The 24,135-nt window shown below is 40.5% G+C and overlaps 1 protein-coding gene across 1 annotated transcript in view; it reads left to right on the top strand.

Annotated features, from left to right (window-relative positions):
• Positions 1–24,135, top strand: part of LOC122555368 (interleukin-10 receptor subunit beta-like) — a 65,776-nt gene that overhangs the window by 17,832 nt on the left and 23,809 nt on the right. The window contains exons 2-5 of the mRNA XM_043701302.2: positions 7,759–7,876; positions 13,482–13,639; positions 20,538–20,649; positions 23,380–23,567. Coding sequence (XP_043557237.1) covers positions 7,759–7,876; positions 13,482–13,639; positions 20,538–20,649; positions 23,380–23,567 — 576 coding nt within the window. The remainder of the gene's footprint in view (positions 1–7,758; positions 7,877–13,481; positions 13,640–20,537; positions 20,650–23,379; positions 23,568–24,135) is intronic.

Here is a 24,135-nt window from a genome sequence, read left to right as displayed (position 1 = left end):
AATTGGGGATAGAAACCTTTTCCATCCGACAGAGTTTGCCTGTGTTGTAGCTCTTTATTTTAACAAGAAAATGTGTCTTGTGGACTTTTCAGTTTAAGTTGATGAATCACCACAAAATACTGATCGTGTGCAAATTAACATTAAAACTTTAGAAACATTTCAGCCTGTTTTTGGGTGACCAATGTTGCAATATTTGACAGCTTTAATGGAAATTTTCACAACCATTTCTGTGTTTTGATTCAAAGTCAGGAGGCATGTCTGTGATATGAAAAGATAATGTGTGTTAGTATGACCCACTGAAAAGTAGTAAAAGAATAAAAATAACATGGAAATAGCCGAATCGAGGGGTGCAAAAAGTAAGAGGAAAACAAAACCAAGGCTTCCAAAGTTTGGGTGGGGAGGAGGGGGGAGGGTGGTGGTGGAGGTGGGGGAAGGAGGGTGAGAGAAATTGGATTGAAGCTTCTAAACTCATGCTTGAAGTTGAGTTTCAATCCAGAGCCGAGGACTTGGAATTATGGCTAATTTCCAGGTCCAGATCCTGCAACACGTGTGTTGCTTATACAGCACCACTGTGTCAAATGTAAATGCCCAAGTTGGACCAGAGATGAGCTCAGCACTCACTTATTAAACATCATGGGTTAGCAGGGGAATGGGAGCAGCGTGTAGAGCAGCAAAGGCAGATCAAACTAGCAATGGGATTTGCAGAAAGAGGGAGGCAGCACCTCAAAGGGCAGTTCCCTCACTGTGCACAGATGTGAATCTGTGAAATGGCCAATTCAAGAGAATGCACCTCCATCTGGAGTAAGATCCTATCAGGACTCAAAATGCCAATATGTCCCTGATGTTCTGAAACACCTTGAAGAGCTACTTTTGAAGCTTGTCCTCTCCACCTCTAACTCCCACAAGCCGTTGAAAGTCTGGCTTAAGCATTGCAGAGTGAGGGATATTAAGCATTGAGAAGCATCACCAGGCAAAGTTTGATGATATTACAAATCTTGCGTGCACCCTAACTGAGTGAAACCATTGATCCATTCTCCAATCTGCTGATTCTCTAATCTGCTGTTTTACACTTAGAGATTTCATGGTATTATCACGACCTTGCTGAATGTTCCTAAGGTTTGTGGTGAATTTGATAGAACATTACAAGAGCTAAATGCTTGGACTGGTGTGGGGTGGGGTGGGGGTGGGGGAGTGGTGGTGGCAGTGCACTGTATGAGTGCAGAGTCCGAAGAGACGTGGGGTGAGGATGAGGCCAAGCTCCTGTTTGCAAATCATTTTTAAACTTACGTTAAACTTTACTAAATGCCTCCTGTTGTCAGTATACCTGATTTCAGACTCTTGTTTTGCCTATCTCTGTTTTGTTTGTTCATTCACAGCAACTATCTTGTCCTCCAACCTCTACCCCCGATGAAGAATTATATTCAAAATGATAACCTCTGTTGAATTTACTTTCAGATACTAATGGAATTGTATTTCTAGTATTTTCTGTTTTTCAAAATGTCCAACCTTAGTCTCTATTTCAAAACTCATTTGGCTAGCATTTCAAACTAGCTGCTTATTGAAAATGCTGAAGTGATCTCTTTCTATTTCTACCTATATCTTTGTCATCTCTTCCTCCCTCTATTCACATTTGTCCTCAGGTTTATACATTGTGATAGTCTGTGTAACCGCAGTGGCTATGGAGGTTGAGGGATACCATGGAGAGTACAAGTGACAGTTAAAATGCAATTCCTTTCATTATTTTCCCTCTGCCTTTTCTTCCACCTACAGATTTCTTGCTCTTTATATTTCTATTGTGGTATTGTTGCTGGTGCTTTCCTTTTTTTTAAAATGTTATCTTTTGCTAAATTGTTCCTTATTCCTGGCATATTTTCCCTTGGTTATATTTTCTGTTTTATTTAGACACTTCTATACTTTGCTTAGTATAAATTTAAGGTTACATTTTGGAAGGTTATTCATGTTCAATTGGTTGTGTTCTTGCCTCTAAGACAGAAAGTTACAATTTCATTCCTGTTCCAGGGATTTGAGTACAGAAAGTCAAAGCTGACAATTACATGCACTGTTATGGAAGTGCTACACTATCAGATGTTCTGCCATTGGGATGAGATATGAGGCTCCATCTACTTTCTCTGTTGGATATGAAGGTCTCGTGGCACTACATCAGATAAGAGCAAGGTAGCCCTCATGGTTCTACCAGCTAACCTGGTCAATATTTATTCCTCATGCGCCATCTAAATAAGAGATTATTGTATGTGGTCATTTTATTGTCATTTGTGGGCCTTTGCTGAGGACAATTTGACTTTCATGCTTCCTACAGTGCAACAACAACTGCACTTCAAAAGTAATTGATCAGCTGGGACGTCCTGAGGTTGCTACACGAATGCAAATTTCTTTTATCTGGTTGATGAATTAGTGCAACAAAGGATAGATAAGGATGAGAAGTTCAAGAACAAAAGGGAGAATTAAAAGAACTTTTGCCTCAGGAGATACTAGAACACAAAATCTTATTGAGGACATTGTGGCCATTGAGTCAGGTTACTACTGTACCTTTTAAAATGGAATTAGATGAGATTTTAAAGGGAAGATTCGAAGAAAAATTTGACATGGGGGTGGAGTAGAATTGCTACATTGTATTGGCAGTGCAGAAAGAGGCCATTCAACCCAGTAAGTCTTTGTCAATCTTTGTTCTCTGTATGAGCTTTTTTCTACCCTTCCTCATCCACAACCATTAACAGGTTCTTCATAGGCATTTCTCCTCCATGTATTTATCTTGCTTTCCCTTTAATATGTTGATGCAATTCTTATCATAATAAAGATAATAGCTGTAGTAGAGCCACATGGATGATGTGCACTGTACTTGTTTCATTGCTATCACCTCTGCCATGAATTCTGCTCCAATATATTCATGCTCTGTCAGGCCTTCCACCCTCTCCAAACAAAGTGTGACAGAGCAAGTGTTTGTCATGCAGGTCAGGCAGCATCCAAGGAGCAGGAGAATCGACGTTTCGGGCAAGAGCCCTTCTTCACGAAAGGGCTTATGCCCGAAATGTCAATTCTCCTGCTCCTTGGATGCTGCCTGACCTGCTGCGCTTTTCCAGCAACATATTTTCAGCTCTGATCTCCAACATCTGCAGTCCTCACTTTCTCCTCCAAGTGTTTGTTATGTTTAGAAAGTTGATAGCTTTTATGCCAAAACTAGACACCAGACACCACCATCATAATGTGTTTTTGCGATTCAAAAATGTTTTTATTTATATAAAGAATATTGCCTGCATGTTTTTAATTATCATTTTTTGTGACCTTGCTCGATCAGATCAAATCACGTTCAGGTCTCTGAGGAAGTATTGTGAACTAAGTAACAAATTCAAAGCTGTCACCTGTATTTAAAATATCATGAACTTGGTTTCACACAAATGCATTAACCTCTGTCTTACCAATGTTGGACAGCATAATTTCAAATTAAAAACATACTTCCAGCTTTTGAGAAACCTCAGGCCAAAGATTAGGAATACAGTCATAAGGGAAAGTAAAGCTTCCTGAAAATGAATCCTGTATAGGATCTGATAGCCAAGACCTATGTGTCAGTCATGCTGTAACCTCACTATAAAAATCCCATATATGCAATTATGTTTATATAGTTACTGAAATTAGTTACTTTTTCGTAAATCCCCTTCCCCATTTACTTTTGGCTTTTTCTGGCTGGAATATGGTCCCAAAAGACCTCAGCCTCTGATATCTCAGCCAAGTGTTTATTATTCCCCTGTGAGTTTAACCGATGAGCGTCAGCATGTTAACTGCTGTCTTTCTTCAGACTCAGCTTTACTATAAGACCCACAATTATTGACTACTTTTGATGAATCTTGGGTCCATTTAATGCTTAATCAAATGCTGATAAATGTGTATAATGAAGAACCTAAATTTTGTACGAGCGTTTGGTATGCTTTCCTTTATTGGTCAGAGTATTGAGTACAGGGGTTGGGAGGTCATGTTGTGGCTGTATAGGACATTGGTTAGGCCACTGTTGGAATATTGCATGCAATTCTGGTCTTCCTAACGGAAAGATGTTGTGAAACTTGAAAGGGTTCAGAAAAGACTTACAAGGATGTTGCCAGGGTTGGAGGATTTGAGCTATAGGGAGAGGTGAACAGGCTGGGGCTGTTTTCCCTGGAGCGTGGGAGGCTGAGGGGTGACCTTACAGAGGTTTACAAAATTATGAGGGGCGTGGATAGGATAAATAGACAAAGTCTTTTCCCTGGGGTCGGGGAGTTCAGAACGAGAGGGCAACGGTTTAGGGTGAGAGGGGAAAGATATAAAAGAGACCTAAGGTGCAACGTTTTTACACAGAGGGTGGTATGTGTATGGAATGAGCTGCCAGAGGAAGTGGTGGAGGCTGGTACAATTGCAACATTTAAGAGGCATTTGGATGGGTATATGAATAGGAAGGGTTTGGAGGGATATGGACCGGGTGCTGGCAGGTGGGACTAGATTGGGTTGGGATATCTGGTTGGCATGGACAGGTTGGACCGAAGGGTCTGTTTCCATGCTGTACATCTCTATGACTCTAAATAACGTAACATTGTGAACAATGAATTGGAAGCATTCAGAGTCTGCCAAAAGCCTGTTGTCGAGTCTAGATTGGAGGGGAACGGATATCTTTCAGAAATTGCGTGAATGGACTCACTGGAGTGTTCGTGTTACAATGGGTCAAATCTCGCAATTCAATTTTGAAATTTATTGAGCAATCACTTCCAACATTGGATTCTCAGCTTCAGAGCCAATTGGTAAATAACTTGCCATTTTTATTTGTTTGAAATAGGGTGAAGGGAACAAATAATCTGCTGTTTACGAATGAATATCTGAGCTGATTTCCATGTGTATAAATTTTAATTGTTTGCCATTCTCACAGTTAGGACCAAGTTCATCAAAGACACTTTGAAACTGAACATGGAGGTTAACCATCTCCAATGAGCAGTCATCAGTGCAAGATGATGACATTTTAGAGGCTGCTTCTTCAAGCTTTCAAGGGTTACTCAACTGCCTTTCCCTACCACTAGGCTACACAAAATGTGCTTTCACTCACAACCTTGGGATGGCCCTAAAGTCAATTTACAGCCAATTAAATACTTTTGCAGTATTGTCACTTCTTTAATGTCGAGGTACTTGGCAGGCAATTCGAGTTCAGCAAGGTCTACATACTGCAGGATACGTGGCAGCGTGTTTGAGGGAAGTTGTCGGAGGAGTAAACATTGGCAAGGACATCAGAATAGCACTTTTGCCGTTCGTAAAGCGCTGTGGAATCTTTTGTGGCAGCGTCTCTTTCTGCTCTCTCAACTAAAAGCTCCTCTGACAATCCAAATGCCCTCTGGTATTGCAGTGAAGTATCAGCCCTGGATAATATATTCAAATACCTAGAGTGGGGCTTGAACCTAGAACTTTCTTACTCCGAGAGGAGAGGGCTACCCCAGATTAAAGGCTGACACCTACAAGTGGTCCTGATTGTGATATCCTGTGGTGGGAAAAGACCCTGTAGATTTTCTGTGCACCAATTGAAGAATTATGCCACTTTGAACCGCAGAGAAAAACAACAGCTGGGAGTTTCTTCATTAAAATGACACATTCCTAATAAAATGATTAGGAATATTTCCAGTTTCCTTGTACTAGGCAGAAACTGGAAAAAACAAGTCATGGCAAGACGAATCGTCACCTCCAGGGAGACTGATTACTCAAGAACTGCTGAACCATGGTTTATGTTGTAATTTTACAATGGAACAGGATGAGAAGGGACACTGCAGAGCGAACCCTGTTAGAATGGGAATTGTGCTTTGCAAAGTCGGCATTCATCTGAATCTCCCATCAGCCAACTAAGCTAACCATATTTAAATAGTTTCCTGTTAAGAGACTCATTAGTGTCAGGACATTTTGGTTCTGAGAGAATTCAGTTGTGAAATCCTAACGCTTAACCACAAGAATATATGCCCCCACACTTAGTTCACCTGAATTTCAGTACTGGGTTGGGACAGAGTCAGCAAACCTATTGGTTTTGCAAACCTGACAGAAGGGAAAGTGCCACAGATGGTCAACATTTTGTTACAGGGGAGTGGATATTAACTGGAGTCCAGCCAGCCGCTCTGGCAAGAGTTTGGAGCAACCATAGGAGCTACCATCCCCCATGGATCTTTATAGCCAACATGTTATTGTAGTGCCAACTCATGCCAACCTATTGACTTCCACCCCACTACCCTTTGCCTCTTCACCCTTTGTGCCAACTCACTCAATATCCATCTTGGACAGACCACTGGAGCTATTCTTGGTGGAAATAAATTAAAGTTCTAAATGTCAATTGATTAATTCACTATTCAAAAGGAGAGTTCTCCTTGATTTAATGCCTGTTTACCACATTTAAGTTCCTGCAGCAAGTTTTTTTTTCAAAACAGGCATTTGTATACATAGCTCCCGTACAAAGACAACTAGTGGAGCTGTCAGATAAAATGTGAACTGGCAGACACCAAACCCTCCCCTCATTGTGATAATGATAGGTTGTGAAATCAATAGTGCGGAACATTTTTTCTCATGATAGCCCTTATTTATGCCAATATATAGAGTGAAATAGCAAAACTTATTTTTGTTTTATACCTCAAACAAATGTTTTGATATAATTGGAGGACAGGAATTTATCCACTTTTCATGCACACTTATGTCTACTTGTAACAATTCCTGAAGTTACCTGACCTGTCCAAATGGTGTCTTTGAACATATCCAAAAAGTTACCCTACCTCTTGAAATAACCCTGGCAGCTTTCAATTTTCTAGTCATGTAAAGCCAACAATGTAGACATCCCTCTGTTAAAAGCAGGATTTCTTTGAAGGCACCTGCGCTTTGATCTATGTAACTGCTTCTATGCACCACAAATGTGCAAAGTTCAACCTGACCCATTCCCCTCCTAATGATGTTGGGTGCCACATTCGGGAGTGGGACTTCCAGAGTTGGGGGTCTGATGCAGTTTTGGTTATGAATAGTATGAATATTTGAACTGTAGCGTGGAGTGGATATCTCCACCTAGCTCATTCTTAGAATAGTTCTCTAGCAAAGGAGCAGTCTTGGTCATGTCAATGTTTAGTACTATTTAAACAAAGACAGCTGTCTATTGAGTATTTTAATTTGCAAAGTATACAAATTTCACATAACCTAAAAGTAACCTCTAATAATAAAAACTGATGATCTTTCCACTGAAAGTCTTTGTTTATTGTTCACAAGCTAAAATGGATTTGAGTTTCACTGAATATGTACCTCCAAATATCACCTTTGAGGAAATGAGGGATAAATTTAAGCCCAGGGTGTAAGTGAGACTTCCTATTGGCTGTGTTAAAATGTAAAATTATCACTGGACCTTGAAGTAATGCCACAGAGGCTGATATCTCATCATCAAGTCACCCTTTATTTATACATGGAGAATCCTTGATACTGATCCAGCTCCCTCAGAGCTAGCTGTCAGAGTGAACAGGATGTCTGGCTCTGCGTTATTATCTGGCTGCCATTGCTCCCTGATTGGGGTTGTTAAACTGGTCCAACCAGGGAACTCATATTCTATGTGGTCCACCTAGCTGATCTCATTACAATCACGACCGATCTAAACACAGGGAATTATGCCTACTCAGAAATTTATGTTTGCAAGTTTGCATATCTAGCTTTTTTTTAAAAGTAAAAACTAATTTCTTCATGGTTAAAGTTATTTTAATATCATTATTTCTGTTTCTATAGTATTCGGACAGATCCCAGAACCACAAAACGTGCACTTTGATTTTGTCGATTCAAAGCGTATCCTCAAATGGGACTCTGTATTTTATCAAGGCAATTTAGTAACATACTCTGTTCAAAGGTAAGACACTGCATTTTAATTCAGGACAAAAAATGAGGAAACTATATTGTCTGTATCCTTATTATTCACTTCCCAATTATCCTGGAGTAATTTTCATTGAATATGCCCTTGTATAATATGGTGCCAGATTGCAGAGCACATTTACACTTATGTGTTTATGACATAAATCAATGTCACAGTTCCCAAAAAATTAAGTTATGGTTTTTGTTCCATACTTAAGATATTGATATGCCCTAAGTGCGAGTGATTAACTTATGGATACTTACTCATCCAGTTTCCATAACTCACCATTGGCTTATGTCAGTTATAGTTAGTAACGAAGATTCTACTTGAAGTGTTTAGCAATAAAAGGCCCTTCAGAACAATTTCACAGACAAGAAATTTAAATAATTTTTCTAAACTGATCCCTGCGCTGTTTTTAATGAATGCTGCGTATTCAGTCCTGGGCTGAATAGGCTGGGGCTGTTTTCCAGGAGCGTCGGAGGCTGAAGGGTGACCTTATAGAGGTTTATAAAATCATGATGGGCATGAATAGGATAAATAGACAAGTCTTTTCTCTGGGGTGAGGGATTCCAGAACTAGAGGGTTTAGAGTGAGAGGGAAAAGATATAAAAGAGACCTAAGGGGCAACCTTTTCACGCACAGAGTGGTGCATGTTATGAGCTGTCAGAGAATATGGTGGAGGCTGGTACAATTGCAGCATTTAAAAAGCATCTGGATGGGTATACGAATAGGAAGAGTTTAGAGAGATATGGGCCAAGTGCTGGCAAATGGGACTAGATTATGTTGGGATATCTGGTCGGCATGGACAAGTTGGACCAGACGGTCTGTTTCCGTGCTGTACATGTCTATGACTCTACATTGTCTAAAGATAATTGACCATGTGCAGTTATATATGTTTAATTACTTTCTATCCAAATTTCCTTTTGAAAATGCACTGATAAAAGCATTTAATTTCCTTGCAGTATTTAAAACAATGATGATTAACATTCAGATAACAACATGCAGAGGGATGTAGAAGAAGAGAAATATCAGGCCAGTCGTATTGTGTATATAAATATACAGTCACTCAGTGTTAAGGAATGAGTTCCAGGACTATTTCAAGGAAGTGATTTGGCTAATAAAGTACAAGGGTTTAACTCAGACAATTGACAGAACATTGAAGATGTGTAGGAATATAAAGTTCATTTGACCGATTCCAAGAAAAACGCATCAATTCATTCTGTAATGTTAACGTAGTATTTGCTACAGTTTAGAAAGTAAGTCATTGTGAAATGGGACCTGCAGACCTGTGAAGAGAGATCCCATAAAGAGAAATCAGGTGAAGCATATGTTAAGAATAGGTAAGTAATTTGGAGCTGAAGAAACTGTTCAAAAGCAGTATTATTGCAAAAGATATGGTTCAGGTCAGTTCGCCCCCATTTGAATAAATTTTGTACACAGGGTAAAAAATATCAATATAGCCCCGGACCTTCCTGTAGCTTTCTCATGTATGCTTCAGGAATAATTGTCTTGGAGGAACATTGATTTTGGTAAAACTGAGTACAAATTTAGTTACTGTGAGAATATGAGAATATGACTTACTGAGCTGCTGTAGTTCTTGTGCTAATCCTCCTCCCCACCTCCAGCCTGCCTCCCCCACCCTCCCAACAGTTTCATGTAGTGTATTCTGACCAATGATAATGATATATCCATTGTAAATGTCTAATTTGGGATGCTGTGTGACTCAAATGTGCTAAATGTTCCCATGAATTTACCATTCATGTCCTTCTTGGTCGAATAGACAAATGGGATAAATGTCTAAGTGATTAGAATCAGAAAGAGTAGAAGAACCCACAGTAGTATTAAATTTTCTATGTATTTGCTTTATGGAATCAGCTGACAGATATCACGCATTTAGTTTGAACAGGTTTCTCTTTCTGTCCAATTCCAATATGAGACATGGATCAAAAATCAAATTCTTGGATGTAGGATATTTGATTAACATGGTACTCTATAAAATACAAGTTCATAAGATTTGTTCCTGAGTTTATTGACACTGCAGTCATAATGGGAGGGACAAAATAAAAGCCTGCAGTGCTGTAAATTAGATGAGTTCTGGGAATATTGGCTTTGTTCCCAGAAGGAAATCAACAATCAATAAGATCTGAGACAGGAAAAATGTACATCTGCCTGATACATTTACTCTGTTTGCACATGAAGTTAGGACTGGCAAACGACTCCTTTCCAACCTGTGATCTGGACGCTAACAGGAAACCAGTTCTCACATGTATGAAGGATTAAGATGTGATTCATTGGGGTATCCAAACCGGGCACAGGACCTAGAAAACCTCAAAATTGTCTCTGCTTTGTTTTCCTTTATCATGTATACCCAGAATGTAGGTAACATCTAGGGTACGACTATTTAAATATTCCTCCTGGCTTGCTCTGAGTTTGGTTTTGGGTTTCCTCCTTGAATTACTTGTGATGCTGCTCCCGCAATGTCTCTTTAAAAACTCTAATAATGTATGATGGCTTTTTAATAAACAAGGGGACATGACTTCTAAACGTTTGGGAGTTGGGAGAGCAAGAGAACAAAACATAGAATCCTTACAGTACAGAAAGAGGCCATTCAGCACATCAATTCTGCACCGACCCTCTAACCAGCATGCCATCCTCCCCACCCCGCATTGCCCATGGCTAACCCATCTAGCCTGCACATCCCTGGACACTACGGGGTAATTTAGCATGGCCAATCCACCTAACCTATACATCTTTGGACTGTAGGGGGAAACCAGAGCATCGGGAAGAAATGCACACAGACACAGGGAAAATGTACAAACTCCACACAGTCAGCCAAGGCTAGAATTGAATCTGGGTCCCTGGTGCTGTGAGGCAGCAGTGCTAATGTGGAAGCGAACAAGACATGAGGCTTTCAGTGCAAATATGCCGCTGAGCTTTGAAGTTACAGAAGGATTGTGCTGCTGTTCTTCGAGAGAGTGAGGTGTGAGGGAATGTGGAGTGGGTGTTTCACAGAGTATAAAGAAATGGTTTCATGCAGAATGGGCTTTCAAAATGAACACGGAGTGGAATTTTCACAAAATACTTCAGACAAAAGAGAGAAGTTACATTAGAGATGGGAGTTGGCAGGAGTCTTGTGTGGGATTTTCCATTCTAATTTCCCAGATTTGTATATTTTACAAGTCTGTGGCTTATGTAGGTAATTTGTAGAACTTCATTTGACCCAGTGAGATTAGATTATCCAGCAAATACACAAATTCTGACTGTAAACCTCCCACCTGGTCTGTCTCCCTTATTTACAGCCCTCGAGGTTTTCATCACACTTGGCCCAGGCCATGGGGAAGCTTGTGCTTTTTCAAACAAAGCTTAGCTGGAGAAACCTTTGTTCAGTCTTATTAGCCGGAATGCAGGGAGAATGAATCATTTTAAAAAAAGTAGAAATGAAATATGAAATAAACATATAATACAGGAGCAGGAGCAAATTATTCTGCCCTTTTGAGCCTGCTCTGTCATTTAATATGATCATGTCTGATCATCCAACTCAGCACATTGTTTTTATTTTCTCTCTGTTTTGATCTCTTTAGTCCTAATAAAGATATCTACCCCTTTGTTGAAAGTTTTAAATGTTTTGCCTTCAATATCGTCCAGTGGCAGAGAACTCCACAGTCTCACCACTCTCTCGGTAAAGAAATTTCTTCTTATCTCGGTCCTAAAAGGCCGATTTCTTATCCTTGGACTATGACTCCGGTCTGCCCAGTCATCAAGAACAATCCTTCCTGCATCTACCCTGCCTAATCCTGTTGGAATTTTATAGGTTTCTATGAGACACCCCTCATTCTTCCAAACTGTGGTGAATTTAGCCCTAATAGATCCAATCTTTCCCTGTATGTCTGTACCACCACCCCAGGAATCAGTCTGATAAATCTTCTTTGCATTCTCTGTATCGGCAGAACATCATTCCTCAGATAAGGAGACCTAAATTGTACATAATACTTCAGGTGTGGCCTTACCAGTGCCCTGTACAGTTGCAACAAGATATTCCTGCTCCTGTACTCAAATCCTGTCACTATTAAAGCCAACAAAGCATTTGCCTCCTTCACTGCCTGCTGCAGCCACATGCTTACTTTCAGCAACTGGTGTATGAAGACACCCAGGTGTCATTGCACCACCCCTTCCCCAATGTATCACCACTCAGAAAATAACATGCTACCTGTTTTTGCTATCAAAATAGATAACCTCACATTTACCTGCTTTATGCTGCATCTGCCATGTGCTTGCCCATGCACTTAACATGTGCGAATCGCACTGAAGCTTCTTTGCATCCTCCTCACAGTGTACCTTCCATCAGGTTTTGTGTCATCTGCGAATTTGGAGATATGCCACGTTGTGTCTGCGTTGATATCATGAATATGTATTTTAGATAGTCGGGGTCCAAGCAGTGATCCCTGTGGTACCCCAGAAAATATCCTCTTTATTACTAGTACTCTTTGTTTTCTGTCTGCCAACCAATTCCCAATCTATTTTAGTGCACAAACTTGAAACCTGTGCAAATTAATTTTGCATGTTAATCTCTTTTGTGTGACCTTGTCAAAAGCCTTTTGAAAATCCAAATTAACCATATCAAGTGGCTCCCCTTTATCCACTTTCCTTATTACTAGGTACCCTGTAACCATGCAGGCTAATAGAACTTTCAACACAAAGGGTATTTCAGCTCACAGCACTCTGTGAAGGCGACAGTCAGGTTGTTCCTCTTCTACTCAGACCTGTATAATTACTCACTTTGCTAATATTTATCCATTTCCTTTTGAAAAAACTACTTTGGATTCTACTTTCATCAATACCTCCTAATAACCGTCTGTAGGTATAAAAAAAAGCCTCATCTTTTTCTTCTGGTGAAATCATTAAAACGTTATGTCTGCCAGTTATTAATTCACTGATCATTGGAAAAAACTTTTCCCTCCACTTTCTTTAGATAGTTTCCGATCAACTTGTTCATTGGTGTTAAGCTTCTGGAGCAGGTGGGACACAAACCCAGGCCTCCTGACTCAGAGGTAGGGACATTACCATGGCACCACAAGAACCCCTCTTCTCTACTGATTCTATGAAAAACAGGAAATGATAATATTGAACATCTGTAGCAGAACTCTTAATGTTCCCTGTTGTGTTGAAAGGAGCACTACCTTCACTAGGCTATATAGCTATAGCATTCAATAAGTGTGGCACTGGAAAAGCACAGCTGGTCAGGCAGCATCTGAGGAGCAGGAGACACGCCCTTTCAGGCATAAGCTCTTCATCAAGAATTCCTGAAGGACTTATTCACAAAACATCAACTCTCCTGCTCCTCTGATGCTGCCTGATGGGCTGTGCTTTTCAAGCACCACACTTTTTGACTCTGATTTCCAGCATCTGCAGTCCTCACTTTCTCCTATATAGCTATAGCAACTGATCCTGATATCTTTTCTGTACCTTCCTCATGGCCTTGATTCCCTGCCTATTGTAGGGCACCCAAAAGTAATCCCTAAATAATTTTACCTTCTCTTTGGAACAGATTCATATGCTCTTCACTTGTGTCAATATCTTTGCTGTTGTAACCTACTTTTTCTAGAACTTTCGAAAGCAATGACAATCGAAGTTGGCTGGACGTGCATAACTGTATGCTGACCACTGAAACAAGATGTAAATTGTTGAACAATGTCAATGTGACTTGCAACCTAAGAGTGAGAGCAGAACATGGAAATGAAACCTCAAACTGGGTTGAAGCAGGTAAGAAATACACTTCCATCAGTAACGTTTTCTATGTTGTTTCTCGACTAGTTCTGCTTTTCACACACTGAAACTTCAAACTGAACACTAGGAATTTCTCTGCTCTATGACAACAGTAAGGGCTCCATAAGAGCTGTTGTGACATAGTGATAGTGTCCTGACTTCTAAGCCAGGAGGCCTTAGTTCAGGTCCCACCTGTTCCAGAGGAGTGTGACAACATCTCTGAACAGGTTAATTCAAAAGTATCTGTAAAGGCCCAGGTTCGGTTCTTGACTTCTCATACTATGAATTCAGAGAGCCCAAATGAGGAAACCCCATATTCAGCCAGAAGGATGCCTGTTTGTAAATGGGATGTTTTGCCTTCTGTGTTGGAATATTTGAAATTATGTACAATGAATAGACATTGAAGCAACTAGCAGAAGATTGTCAGCAATCATGGAATTGTGCATCAGCAACTATTACAGTTACACTGAATAAACAGCTCAACAAGTATTTAGTGGTAATGCTGGTATTTGTGCTTCATTTGAACTTCCTCTAATCTTTCTTAATCTATTTCTAACAGCAAAAACCTCTATTCCATTCTCCATCATATACTGGTTGAGCTTCTCTTTGAAGGCATCTGTACTATTTTCTTCAACAATACCCTGTAGTGAATTTAGGTTGTCACCTGTCTCTGGCTAAATTTCCCATTTACTCTCTTGATGACTTCTTGAATAGGGCAGCCCCGTGGCTCAGTGGTTAGCACTACTGCCTCAGCGCCAAGGACCATGGTTGGATTCCAGCCTCAGGTGACTGTGCAAACTCCACACAAACATTCTCCCTGTGCCTGCGTGGGTTTGTACTGGTTTTCTCCTACAGTCCAAAGATGTGCAGATTAAATGGATGGGCCACGCTTATTTGCCCCTTAGTGTCCAGAGATGTGCAGGCTGATTGGATTAGCCATGGGAAATGCAGGGTTACAGGGATTGGGTAGGGGTATAGGTCTGGGTGTGATGTTGTTCAGAGGATTAGTGTGGACTCAATGGGCTGAATGACCTGCTTCTACACAATAGGGACTCTATGACTATCTTATATTGACGGCCTTTAGAACATAAAACAATACAGCGCAGAACAGGCCTTTCGGCCCTCGATGTTGCGCCGACCTGTGAATGTTAGATTTACTCATCCCCACAAATGGAAAGATTCTCTCTGTGTAACTTCAATTAAAATTCTCACAATTTTAAAGCAACTATTGAATTAAGGAGAATCCAAAGGGTTTTTACAAATATATTAAGGATACAAGGGTAACTTGGGAGAGAATAGGGCCCCTCAAAGATCAGCAAGGCGGCCTTTGTGTGTAGCCACAGAAAATGGGGGAGACAATAAATGAATATTTTGCATCAGTACTTACTGTGGAAAAGGATATGGAAGATATAGACTGTAGGGAAATAGATGGTGACATCTTGCAAAATGTCCATATTACAGAGGAGGAAGTGCTGGATGTCTTGAAACGGTTAAAGGTGAATAAATCCCCAGGACCTGATCAGGTGTACCCAAGAACTCTGTGGGAAGCTAGAGAAGTGATTACTGGGCCTCTTGGTGAGATATTTGTATCATCGATAGTTACAGGTGATGTGCCGGAAGACTGGAGGTTGGCAAATGTGATGACACTGTTTAAGAAAGGCGGTAAAGACAAGCCAGGGAACTATAGACCAGTGAGCCTGACCTCAGTGGTGGGCATGTTGTTGGAGGGAATCCTGAGGGACAGGATGTACATGTATTTGGAAAGGTGAGGACTGATTCGGGATAGTCAACATGGCTTTGTGCATGGGAAATCATGTCTCACAAACTTGATTGAGTTTTTTGAAGAAGTAACAAAGAGGATTGATGAGGGCAGAGCAGTAGATGTGATCTATATGGACTTCAGTAAGGCGTTCAACAAGGTTCCCCATGGAAGACTGATTAGCAAGGTTAGATCTCACCGAATACAGGGAGAACTAGCCATTTGGATACAGAACTGACTCAAAGGTAGAAGACAGGGTGGTGGTGGAGGGTTGTTTTTCAGACTGGAGGCCTGTGACCAGTGGAATGCCACAAGGACCAGTGCTGGGTCCCCTACTTATTGTCATTTATATAAATTATTTGGATGCAGGAATACTGGTAAAGTTAGTAAGTTTGCAGATGACACTAAAATTGGAGGTGTAGTGGACGGTGAAGAGGGCTACCTCAGATTACAACAGGATCTGGACCAGTTGGGCCAATGGACTGAGAAGTGGCAGATGGAGTTTAATTCAAATAAATGCTAGGTGCTGCATTTTGGGAAAGCAAATCTTACCAGGACTTATGCACTTACCTTAACGATAAGGTCCTAGGGAATGTTGCTGAACAGAGACCTTGGAGTGCAGGTTCACAGCTCCTTGAAAGTGGAGTCGCAGGTAGATAGGATAGTGAAGAAGGTATTTGGTATGCTTTCCTTTATTCGTCAGAGTATTGAGTACATGAGTTGGGAGGTCATGTTGCGGCTGTACAAGAAATTGGTTAGGCCACTTTTGGAATATTGCGTGCAGTTCTGGTCTCCTTCCTGTCGGGAAGATGTTGTGAAACTTGAAAGGGTTCAGAAAAGATTGACAAGGATGTTGCCAGGGTTGGAGGATTTGAGCTAGGGAGAGGCTGAACAGGCTGTGGCTGTTTTCCCTATAGTGTCGGAGGCTCAGGGGTGACGTTATAGAGATTTACAAAGTTATGAGGGGTATGGATAGGATAAATAGACAAAGTCTTTTCCCTGGGGTCGGGGAGTCCAGAACTAGAGGGCATAGGTTTAGGGTGAGAGGGGAAAGATATAAAAGAGACCCAAGGGGCAACATTTTCATGCAGAGGGTGGTACGTGTATGGAATGAGCTGCCAGAGGCTGTGGTGGAGGCTGGTACAATTGCAACATTTAAGAGGCATTTGGATGGGTGTATGAATGGGAAGGGTTTAGAGGGATATGGGCCAGGTGCTGGCAGGTGGGACTAGATCTGGTCAGCATGGACAGGTTGGACCGAAGGGTCTGTTTCCATGCTGTACATCTCTATTACTCTATGAGTGTCTGGGCAGAATCTCTTAGGGGTCTGCAGAGTCTGCAAGTTGGGCCTGTACTCATTGGAGTTTGGAGGAATGAGAGGCAATCTAATTGAAACATAGAAGATACTGAAGAGACTTGACAGAGTAGATTGTGTTTTCCCTTGTGGGACAGAGGAAGTAAACTCAGAATTAGGTGTCGCCCATTGAAGCTAGAGATGAGGAGGATTTTCATCTTTCAGAGAATAGTGAATATGTGGAAGTCTTTACCATGGAGAGCTGTTGAGGTGGGGTCATTAAATATATTCAAGGCTGAGATAGACAGATTTTTAAACAGTCAGGGAATTAAGGGTTATGGGAATAAGGCAGCAAGGTGGAGTTGAGGATTATCAGATCAACCATGATCTCATTGAATGGTAGGGTAGGCCTGATGTGCTGAATGGCCTATTTTTGCTCTTATGTCTTAGAGTTCTATAGTAAGCCAGGACATGTACTCTAACCCTGCTTATCATCGACCTCCAACTGCTATGCCTCATAACTGGCCAAAGAGTGATACTGCTGGATGGAACAACGCAGCTAGAACCTCCACAGAGAATCATACATCCAGCTAACCATGAAAAAACAAACTTTTATCAGCAGGACAAATGATTTAGGTTACTGTCAGGCCTGGCCCCCACCTTTCCTTATCCTTTCCCTGCCACTGCGCCTCACTGTACTACCCTGTTGTGCAGGTGGGGTGGAGGGTACTTGCTCTGTAGTGGAGTCCTTTGACACTGGAGGTTTGCCGAGACAATATTGGGAGCATTTGGGTCAGGACTGGCTAGGCATGGATGAGGGTTTTCCTACAAAAGGCAAGCTAACCCTTCTCAGTCTGACCTTCCAAGTGTTGGAAGGGGCAGTCAGGGACAGATGCAGTGACCTGAAAAGAATGCATGGCTCCTCCTCTGGCTTGGTGCTTCCTGGCACTGCCCTGTCTCCATGTGAGGAAGGCCACCTGGACTCCGGTCAAGGCTCCCCCGCCCCACACTTACCCTTCCTTCACTCCTGACCAGCCGTACCTGGGGGTGATAGACTATAGGTGGCCATGACTCTCCGTCATTGGGGAGCTGGGGCCATCGCAGCTGCATCTGAGCAGTGACAGCTAGAGCATTCTGTAAGTCAGAGGAGAAAGTGAGGGCTGCAGATGCTGGAGATCAGAGCTGAAATGTGTTGCTGGAAAAGCGCAGCAGGTCAGGCAGCATCCAAGGAACAGGAGAATCGACGTTTCGGGCATAAGCCCTTCTTCAGGAATGAGGAAAGCCCTCATTCCTGAAGAAGGGCTTATGCCCGAGACATCGATTCTCCTGCTCCTCGGATGCTGCCTGGCCTGCTGTGTTTTTCCAGCACCACCTTTTTCAACCAATATACCGAGGACACTCGCTGCACATGTAAGACAGAAGAGCCAGAAAGCCGCTTAGCCACTGGTTACATGTGGCGCCCAATGCACTGACCACCTGGTTAATGCCAGTCTTTCGTTGCAATGATGAGTGGTACTTACCAGATAGCTGGGACATTGATATCTCTGCATATCCACAGGAGGAGACCTCACGGAGGCATCCTGGTCCTCCCTTGCGAGAGCAAGTATACTCTCCTCATATTTCATATATTCATGTCTTTAGGGAAGGAAATTTGCTGTCCTTACCTTGCCTGAATTTGAATCCAGACCCATAGTACTATAGTTGACTCTTAACTGCTTTCTGAAATGGTCTAGCAAATCACTCAGTTGAAGGGCAACAAATTCTGGTCTGGCCAGTGATGCACATATCCCATGAATGAATAAAAACAACCTGAGTTATGTGTCCATGCTTAGTTTCAATTTAATAATGTCCCCTTTAATGTCCCCTCCAGCACTTCTCAGTGTTTGCAGTTGCCCCCAATCTAGTGTCAGAGAAATTATGTTTTTAATTCAAAAAACCTACATTGTGAACACCAATGGCTTCAGCACTGATTCTTGTGTGACTTCACTCTCCCTCTCTGATCAGCTCTCTGATTTCTGCTCTTTGCTGTTTGAAGCCACCAGCTATCCATTTTACTAGTTGTCCCTTAACCCTGCCTGTTCTGACCTTATTTGTCAATCTATTACGTGGCATCTTTATCAAAGGTCTTTTTGAAATCTAAATAAATTTCATTTACCACACTACCCTTGCCTGCTCACTTTCAACTTTTCAAAGGAACCAATAAGGTTGGACAAGCAAAAGTTTCCTTTTGAAATCCATGAGGATTATGTATTTGGGTCCAGATGTTACTCTTATTTTCTTTTTTTATTCAGGACTTTGTTACTTTCCCTACCAATGATTTTAAGTTGCCTGGCCTACAGTTCCCTGGAGATGCATTATCCCCATCCTACATACTTTAGCATCAGATTTCTGCAACCCACCTTTTTTTTCAAATGATCAGTTGCTGTATATAGTAACTGTATGCCACTTAGTAGGTGGAAGTAGTAATAGACGGTGCTCAGTAAACATGAGCAGACTGTCTGATCATGTTTAGCTTCCTCTGAAAGTATTTATTCCTTCAGATAAAGAGCTGAGAATTGTTTTAAAAGTAAAGGAAGAAGTCAGTTCTCCTTGTTAAGGTCATTAATAATTAGCCTATATGGTATTCAGAAGTTCCAGTCAGACTGGAAAATGAAAGACAGTCCATCAGCAGCAACAACCACTAGCATTAACATGGCAGATTCCCTCACTTTTGTCACAGGGTTTTCAAAGTTTACATGCTTTCACAGTGTGTGTACATAGATAATGTGGCCAATTTCACTCAGGCTACTTGCAACAAGTTTTTTCTTGTGAAGGTCAGGATTTACCTGACCTTTTGAGCTGGTGATGGTGGAAAGTGGAGGGTGTTCATGAAAGATGTAGGTGCAGACTAATACCTTGTAAAATCAAGCTAAAATCTGACTGATGAGGACTTTTCCTTTGCTTATGGGTCGACAGAGGGTGTGTAAGATGGAATCTTGGTTTTAGAGAAAATGCAGAAAGATTCAGCAGATTGGCTCCAGTTTGTGAGACTTGACCTTGATGCCTAGATTAGAGAACCTGGTGCTGTTCTATTCAGGGATGACTTGGCTGAGAGAGGATTTACTCGAAGTATTCAAAATCATGAGAAATCTGTGCAGAGAAGGAGAAAGATTATTCCCATTGACAGAAAGATTGAGCACCAAACAGCACCAATTCAAGATGATTGACAAAACAACCAAAGGCAAGACAAGGAAAACCTGTTTATGATCTGGGTGGTTAAGATCTGGAGTGCACTAACTGAATGGTCAATGGAAGCAGATTCATTCCTGAATTTAAAATGAGAATTTGATAAATACTTGAGGAAAACTAAATTGCAGGGCAATGGTGAAATGACGGGGGGGGGGGGGGGCGGACGGGACTAACTAAATTACTCTTGCATAGAGCTGGCATGAGCTTAATGGTTCGAATGGCCTCCTTTTGTACTGAAGCCATTAGTATCTAAGTTAGTTGCTCACAGAGCCATAATTAACATTACCATCCCACAGAGGTAATCCCACGTTTACTTCAAGCAAGGAAGTTATGATCTTCACCATAACACTGAGAAATTGCATTTCATAACAGTGCTGCAATACTAAACTCTTATGAAATGATGGCTTTCTCAATCTGAGCTCACGATGGACTGGCTGCATCTAGAATTGGAAAAACGCTAGGAGGCATGTATCTGCTACTTGCAAACACATTATTTAAACAATGATTATACTGCTTTGCACAATGCCACTTTATGTAATCAAACCTAGAGTTTAAAAAAAAAAATCCTTATAATATTCTTATTTGCTCTTACTACGTCTTTTTTTATTTTGTAGTGGCTGAACCAAAAAATGTGAGAGTTGATTCTTTGAATAAAAAGCATGTTGTCAAATGGGATCCAGATGTTTACCAACTTGGCTCAGTGACCTATTCTGTCGAGTACCAAGGGTAAGAGAATGGACTTTAATTTAAAGAATTTGTTGTTACAAATCAACTTACACTGATGTCAAATGTGCAGTAGTGGTCAGAGCAAAGTGGTAGCAATCATGGTTAATCTTGGGCTTCAACTCACATATTCCTTCTTGTCCACTCCCTATATCCCTTCAGTACTTGAGAGACCAAACATCTGTATTTTATAGCCTTGGATCACAATACTACAACCAGAGCTCAATCTGGCCATAGTTCCATCCATAGCAGTTTGAAGGGTACATTTCTACTCCCTGATTCATTGTAGAATTGTAGGATGATGCAACCGAGGAGATTTACAAAGACATCATCAGGAATTAAGAATTTTAGCTGAGAGTGATGTTTGGATAGGCTGGGGTGGTTTACCTTGGAACAAGAGGAGGCTAAGGGATAATTTAATTGTGTGTATAAAACTAAGAGGGGCCCAGATGAAGTGATAGGAAAGAATAATTTTTCTGAGAATATGAAGTTAATAACTCATATATTTAAATTAATTGACAGAATTATTAGAAGTTAGTTGAAACAAATATTTTCACCTAGTGGTTGAGCTGATCTTGCATTTATTCCCTCAAAGGTTGGTAGAGGCAGAAAGACTCAATTAATTACAAAATGCTCGGATTTGAAGAGCCATGAGTTGGAAAGTGAGATTAAACAGGATAGCTCTTATCTCAGCTGACAGAAATTGGCCCTCCTTCAGCACTATACACTTGTTGTGTAGGCTGACATATATGAGGCACTGGATTCCCTGGTCCCCTCCCCCCACCACCACTATTCCCACCCGCCTCCCCCCATTCTCACACAGCTAAAGATCAGAGGGGAGTATTAGTTCATGGGCAAATCTTCCTCTTACGTGCAGATTGTGGAGAAACAACATGCTGCAGGTGTTGAAAATCTGAACTGAGACTATGAACTGCTGAATTTGCTCAGCAGGTCAAGCAACTTCTGTGGAGAGAAACAGAGTTAAATGTCATGATAATTACCTTACATGACCAGTTCATCACATTATCTAGCTTTGTTCAATGTTGCCTGCTTCTTGGACTGTTGCCAGGGCAAATTCCAAGCAGCAAGTATTCTAAGCATTTCCTTCGTGATTCACAAGAACATTTTCTGAGTGTGTAATTTTTCATTTGGTCATCAACTATACTATGTGCTTCTTGTGCCAGTTGAGGAACTGTCCCACAGTCAGAGTTACATTTAGTTTCTTTAGTGCTATGTGGAGTGATTTTCTCCAGTCAGATTGAATGCTTTACAATTCTCATTGCTATTTTTTAGCCTTATTGATTTCCTGTGATATTATTCATTATTATGCATTATATTAAACAAATCTATTATATATCACCTCTATTTTTAACTATTTCTCCATATTTTGCTTGCAATCTTCATTTTGCTTTTGTATTTAATTATCTTTCTTTGACGACATCTTTTATTGCTTTGGATATTTTTAAAATTTTAAATTATTAATATACTGACAATTGTGTGTTTGGTTTTAAGTTTTGATGGAAAATTCCATTACACACTTCCCCACATTATTGGAATATTCTGGGAACTGTGTTGGTTATAAATTCAGAAATGCTTATCAAAGTATTGAAATAATGTCTTTGAATGCCCATGTAATTGTGGAAGTGGTTTGTGCTCCCTGTTGTTTGAGAGATCCATCATTTAAAATCTGTTGGAGTTCTGACATTAAACAGGCAAGGAATATGTACTTATTTTGCATGTGACTAACTGAACAAAGTTGTTCCTTTTATAATACTTAATTTAGTACTAGTATTGATTGACGTTGTGGTCCTTAGCGAAATAACTTTGAACTTCTTTGATTTTTATGTTGTGTTTGGATACTCTCTGAGATTAAGGAAAGAGTGTCGAGACAGACCTGAATTGATTATGATTGGTGCCATTGCACAATTTATCTCAAATTCATTTCTCTATTGTTTATAAATACTGATTTAGTTTCTTTTCATTATTTAAGGAATAGTATTGCTCAAATGTTTAAGCATTCATGTTATAATTACCTCTCACAGTAATCCCAGATTACAGTACCAATTAACATGCAGGAGGACTTGTCTGAAATGAATTAAAAAGCCTGGAATTTACGTTCTAAGAATTGTGATGCGTTCTGCATTAACTGCTACTGAATACCAGGAAGTCCTGTTAATTTTCTGTAGTATGAGCACTGTGGTACACAAATCCAGAAGTTGTGACGCACCAATGAATACTGCTCCTGAGAGTTCACTGCTTCTAACGGTGAAATGGGACCAGCTGAAATTTGGGCAGATTGCCCAATAATTAAGAATTACCACCCATTAAAAAATTTATTCTTGGTGTTTCCAGGCATTAAGGAGGTTTCTATCATTTTGCAAATACTTATTGAAAAGATTCACACCAGAAAATATCTTCTAAGTTTTAAATTGAGAACATTAATATACTTGTTAAATCTATGATTTATATTGCTATTTCATTTGTTTTAATGTAAGTTTCCTTTTAAACAACTCAGTTAAATCATATTAAAAAGGTAAATTCAGTTTTTTTTTAGTTTGATTTATCCGATTGTTTAACTGATAGCAAAATACAGGTCACCATGTCCTTGTGCCAGACAGCACTCTTGACTTAGCTGCTTTCTATGGAAGATAAGGTTCCTTCTTAACATTGATTAACTTGTTATGATATCACCTTTTAGTCAATCTTCACAATTCAAACTTTTACTTTCTCCAGAAATTATGAAAGATTGCACAATGAAAGTTGGTCAGAAGCACAGAACTGTACACGTATTACTGAAACGGATTGTGATTTGTGGGACAGTTTGGCTTTCTACGCAAAGTATTTTCTAAGAGTGAGAGCAGAACTTGGAAGTGCAACATCGCCTTGGGTTGAAATACCAGCCTTTTATCCATATAAAGACAGTAAGAAATTTATTTATATTCAGGATGTTTGTTTGAACACTTTTGCCTTCCGTACCTTTAAACTTTTTAACATATTCAAATGATTAGCTGCCTTGTTCTGATAGGTATTTGATTGCAACCACAAAATTGCAGACACTATATCTTAAAATAGAAAAGCATACTTATAGTAAATTTCTTGCTGTCAGGGTGTCCAAAAGTATTTACAGCTTATTGAAGCCTTTCTAAAATGTAATTACTGCTGTAATTTGGAAAATGTGGCGTCAATTTGCACACAACAAGGTGTCACAGGCAGCAGTGTGACAATGAGCTGATAATCCAGCTCAGAACATGCATATTGACCAAACTCCAAGGAGATTTCTCTGCTCTTCTATATGGGACACCATGGGACAACTACCTGAAAGGACAGTAAGGACCTCTGTTGTAGATCTGTTCTGCAAGATGGCACTTACAAGGGTGTAGTACTCCTTTAATAGATTGTCAGCTTGGGATTTGTGCCCAGTCTGGCTGGAATGGGCTTTGAATCCAGCACTCACTGAACCACAATAAGTTGAAGTGACTGATTGAACCA

The sequence above is a fragment of the Chiloscyllium plagiosum genome, unplaced genomic scaffold (genome assembly GCF_037043375.1).
Source record: "Chiloscyllium plagiosum isolate Xiang-an unplaced genomic scaffold, Cpla_swu_hap1 HiC_scaffold_12, whole genome shotgun sequence".
NCBI lineage: Eukaryota > Metazoa > Chordata > Chondrichthyes > Orectolobiformes > Hemiscylliidae > Chiloscyllium > Chiloscyllium plagiosum.
The sequence above is the reverse complement of the archived record's forward strand: the minus strand, read 5'-3'. Positions and strand labels throughout refer to the sequence as shown.